Here is a 5,046-nt window from a genome sequence, read left to right as displayed (position 1 = left end):
GTCCGCCGGGAGAGGCCTTGGGGACCAGCTGCCCTGGCAACATTAGAATGGCAGCCGTGAAAACAAGACGAAAACAAAAGCAGAATACGCATGGCTGAGGACAGAGAAGCGGACGCCCCGCACTGCCAGTGCGGCGCACAGGGGCTCAGCCACCGCCAAACACAGGTGGCACCACTCCGGGAGTCGCGCGTGGCATCACCGTGGGACCGGGCACCGCTCCCACCCCGCACAGGTGTCTACCCGGGGCTCACACGGTCCACAGCAGCACCAGTGACAGTGGCAAAGGGAGAAGGCCCCGATGTCCTTCAGCTGCCCGTGGATGAGCCCACTGTGGCCCAGCCACACAGCAGCACGCTGTCTGGCCCTAAGAGGGAGTGAAGTCCTGACACAGGCTAGGACGGGGCCGAACCTGGAGCGCGTGCCCAGTGAGAGAAGCAGGACGCCAAAGGCCACGGGTCACAGGGTTCCACCTGTGTGCAGTGTCGGGGACAGAGGAAAAGCAGACTGGGGACAGCGGGGGGCGGGCTTTCCTTTTGGGTGACGAAACGTTTTGGAACGAGATGGAGGTGCTCCCTGCGCTCAGGAGCGCTGTGAGCTGGGGAACCGTGTGAGGTGGAGGCGTCACCTCCGTGAAGCCTGCACCTGCATACGCACCTGCCCGGGGCCTCCTGGTCCCCCAGCACCATGCCGGAAGTCACCTTGCTCCACTGCAGCACGGGCGACCCCAGGCTCCCCGGGGCCTCCAGGCCCTACACAGAGAACGATCCAGTCAGAGCCCCAGCCAGCGCCAGAAGACCCCGACACAGTCCCTCAGCCTCGCAACTGGCCCTGGCCTCCCCGGGGGTCTCGGGCTGGACCCCTTGGGGCCGCCTCTTTAGGGGCTGGGACAGAAGCAGCTAGGTCCCTCCAGAGCCCAGTCACAGCCAGCGCAGCAGGCATCTGGGACTCCAGGGAGTGGGGGCAGTGGCTGAGTGGGGCAGCACCCCGTCTGCCGCTGGTGCGTACCCTGCACTGTGCAGAATGTGGGACAAAGGTCACGATGCCGGGGTTCGTCTGAGAGACCACGGGGAAGGCTTTCTTGGGGACCACCTTGCCGGAGGCGGCTTTGCCCAGGACAGCCTCCCTCTGCTTCCTGTGCACGTCCCGCAGCCTCTGGCTCCGCAGCTCCACGGCCTGCAGGGCGGCGGCCTTCTCCTCCAGGGCCTGCTGCCGCCGTGCCCGCGCCTTCTGGCGCATGAACTCCCGCAGGGACTCGGAGCTGTAGGGGTGGCCCAGGAAGCCCCGGGGCTTCGGGCAGGGAGGCGGCCGCCGGGCCTCATTCTCCTTCCCAGGGGCGTTCCGGGGGGCAGCCTGGGCAGGCCGCGGCCAGCTGTGCTTCGCTCCGGAGGGAGGAAGGAGGGAGCCTCTGCTCTTGCACGGGATGCCGGCCCTCTGCGTGAAGGAGGCGCTGCTCCAGGGCCGCTGGGTGGAGGAGCTCCGCCTTTCCAGAGAGTTCCATGATGCTCCGGCAGGGCCACCCCATTCTTCACAGGTGGCCCGGGTCCTCTGGCCGGCCAAGGCGCTCCAGGGCCGCAGAGGGAAGGGGGCCGGCCTTTCGTGGGGGCTCCCAGGCCTCTGGAAAGAGGAGTCCCGTGCCTGGGCCGACCAGGCCCTCTGCGGGTAGGACTCCCACCGGGCCAAGGTGCTCCAGCGTGGCCTGGAGGGGAAGGCCCCAGCCCTCTCCCAGGAGGAGCGCGGCCCCTCGGTCGTGGCCCGAGGACTGCTGGAGGAGCCCCGCATGGCGGGGACACTCCAAGGGCCCTGGTGCCCCCTCCCTGTCAGGTCCCGCAGCCGGTGCTCATGCCCACCCCTGACGTGGCGGTCTCGGGCCAACTCTAGCCCTGTCTGGATTTGCTGGCGGAGTTCTCGAAGGATGGCCATAGCAGACTGGATGGTCACGTGTTGGTCGCGGGAAGCCGAGTGGGGCGTGCTGGCAGGCATGTGCAGGTCACCACGGACGGAGGCTGGACTGGGCGTCCGGGCACGAACTGGGGTGCTCTCAGGGGCTCCAGCCTCGTCATCACAGGCAGTCGCAGCAGCAGCGGGACCTGCGGGGAGTCACAGGGGCAGCAGGACCTGCCCGCAGGGGCCCCTGCTCCGGTCCCGGGGAGCCCCGCCCCCTTGGTCTCTGCACTCGTCATCAACTCCAGCAGCCGTCAGGTGGCCTGTGCCACATCTGGGTGACTCGGGATTGCCTGGGCACCCAGAGAAAACTGAGCACAAATCGGGGCACGGGTTCTACTGGAGGCGCCTCTGCCATTCTCTAAGTTGGCAAAGCCGGGCTGGCCGGGCCCCACCTCCCGGGAGTCAAAAGTGCGCCTTTCAGGGACAGAAACAGGGTGGTTTCCCAGAGACCGCTGTCCGATGGCAGGTTCGCAGGGTGCTTGACAGGTCACTGGGGCAGAGGTGCCGCTCCCGCACCTCGATGCCACCTCCTCCCCAGGTGGCGTGGGGACCGAGATGCGCCCCCTTGGTGCCCACCCCCGGAAGCTGTGGCAGAGCAGGGTGCAGCCCGAGGTGGAGGCACGAGGTACCTAATTCTGCACTTGGGGCCAGGCCTCTTGGGGACGCCTCGCTCTGGAGCCTGGGGCGGGCCGGCGGGGGCCCAAGCAGCTCCCTCGCCAGAGCTGCTCCTTTCCTCCAGGCGTGAACACCGACCAACTCAGAATCTTAAACAGAGAAAACGCATGGCCGGTGCCGGAACCCCCTGAACGCCAGCCGGGGTGGGGCGGTCGGCGGCTCCACACAGTCAGACCAGTCCTCAAGCTCCCGAGGGGCTCACGGTGAAATCCACGGTGTCCGCCACCAGGCAGCGAGGGGCAGGGCTGGGTCCCCAAATGGCCTGACATCTCCGACCCTCAGTCTCCTCAGTAAACAGTAAGAAAATCCGCTGTGTGCGGCTCTGTCTGTAAAACCGCAGCCCAGGCCCAGGCTCAGTAAATGCTGGCCGATGACGACGACGGAACGGACACGAGCCTCCGGCCAGCAGGGCGAGCGGGAGGGCGATGCCGGAGCTGGTTGTTGGCACTGAGCCGAGTAAATTAATCTGGTGAGACTCAGTGGCAGCAGGGGTGGGGGATCAATGCAGACAACCAGGCAGGCATGACGAGGGGTCCAGGGACTACATCCCAAACACAAACTTTCTTTAACAAGCGTTGCCACACAGTAAACATCATTTATCAAGGTTTTACTTCATAATCTCAGGTCACATTCACCAAATGCCAATAGCAGCCCCAGTCGTCACAAACCCAGCCACAGGGGCCCTGACGGGGACAGAAAGCAGCGGCCAGCCTTTAACGCAGTCACACACACATAGACACGCTCAGAGATGCACACTCGCACACATATAGAGACACATGCACACTCACATGCACAGAGATATAGTAACATACAGAGAGACACACATGCAGACACACTCACACAGAGACACGCACAGATGCATAGACAAGCACACAGACATGCATAGACACACACATACAAACAGACACGTGCACACAGACGACACACATGCAGACACACTCACACAGAGACACGCACAGATGCATAGACAAGCACACAGACATGCATAGACACACACATACAAACAGACACGTGCACACAGACACACGGACATGCACACACAGACACACATGCACACACGAACATGCAGATGCACACTCACATGCAGAGACACAGTGACACACAGACACATGCCCAGACACACGACATGCACACACAGACACACATGCACACAGACACGCACATGCACACACTGAGACACACACAGACACACGCACATGCACACAGAGACACACACAGACACACAGGCCGAGCCTCCCCCAGGGGCCAGCCCAGGTCGGCCTCCCACAGAGAGGGCGTCTCTGCCCAGCAACGCTCCTTTACCGCAGAGACCATCCAGAGCTGACTGCCGGGGGCCAGATGGGCTCGGGGCCTCGCCAGCACACACAGCCCCTAGACCTGGCTCCTTTCTCCTGAGGGCCCAGACCCAGAAACCTCAGCCAGGAAGGGGAGGGGCCACATATAGCCACGCCCCCAGAGGCAATGCCCCCAGGAAGGACACCGGGGCCACACCCAGCCCACACCCTCTTTGGGACAGGACCCCAAGACCCTGCCCTCTTTAAGTCACGCCCTTTGTAAAGCCATACTCCTCGAGGACCTGTCCCCCAGGGCTTTGTCCTCCATAAGCCATGCCCCAAGAGGACCAGACTGGGAGGCTAGTTCCCTCTAGGACCCTTACCCACCCCTCCAGGGCCATGCCTTCCAGCCCCAGGCCCCTGGGGACAGCTTGGTCTGAGGAGTCCCAGACCTGGCTTTAAATTCCGGCTCTGCACATCACTAGCTACAGGACATGGGCGAGTGATTTAAGCTCTCCGTGCCTCAGTTTCCCCATCCGTAAGCACCTCTTCACAGAGCCACACGAATGAAAGCTGTGCCACTGCAGGAGCTGGGCCGGGTGGGGTCAGCATCTGCCGGCTCAGGGCAGAGGCCAGGACTGCCCACCAGGCCACAACTGCGTTTTGGGCAGGACCAGCTGGGTGGGTTTCTTGTCCTGGCCCCTGTAGCTGCCCAGAGCCGGTCACACTGCCCCCCTCTGCTGGGGCGCGGGGTAGGGCCAGTGGGGAGGGGGCTACTGTTGGCCAGACCCCACTGGGGCCCCCACCACAGGCCCCTCCTCCACTGGCACTCAGCTCCGCCATTAGCCCGCCAGAGGGTCCAGGTCAATAAATGGGTCCTGGAGGGCACATTTTTTCCTCTACTGAGCAGTTTAATGGCAATTAATTTTTTTGCGAGAGGATTTTTAATCTGCGGAAATGGATGAAGTCCCCAAGTGCCCTGTCAGAGTTCCAGGGCCGACCTACTCTATGATAAAAAATGCAAAGTGAGGTGATATAATCTGAAATTAAATATTGGGCTTCATTTTCCTCCAGCCGGATGAATGAATATTTTATAACTATTGTGATTTAATTTTTTGTTAACTACAGCAAATTTCTAATTCATCCAATTCCC

The 5,046-nt window shown here is 62.4% G+C and overlaps 1 protein-coding gene across 1 annotated transcript in view; it reads right to left on the bottom strand.

Annotated features, from left to right (window-relative positions):
- Positions 1–2,224, bottom strand: part of CCDC187 (coiled-coil domain containing 187) — a gene marked incomplete at its 3' end in the record, with an annotated part of 4,978 nt that extends 2,754 nt beyond the window's left edge. Inside the window, exons 1-2 of the mRNA XM_023526660.1 lie at positions 1,006–2,224; positions 655–749 (exon numbers count right to left, since the gene is read on the bottom strand). Of these exons, the coding sequence (XP_023382428.1) occupies positions 655–749; positions 1,006–1,980 (1,070 nt within the window). The remainder of the gene's footprint in view (positions 1–654; positions 750–1,005) is intronic.
- Positions 2,225–5,046: the final 2,822 nt, after the last annotated feature.

This window comes from Pteropus vampyrus, unplaced genomic scaffold (genome assembly GCF_000151845.1).
Source record: "Pteropus vampyrus isolate Shadow unplaced genomic scaffold, Pvam_2.0 Scaffold1931, whole genome shotgun sequence".
Lineage (NCBI taxonomy): Eukaryota > Metazoa > Chordata > Mammalia > Chiroptera > Pteropodidae > Pteropus > Pteropus vampyrus.
Note: the sequence above shows the minus strand (reverse complement) of the source record. Positions and strands in the feature narration are given on the sequence as shown.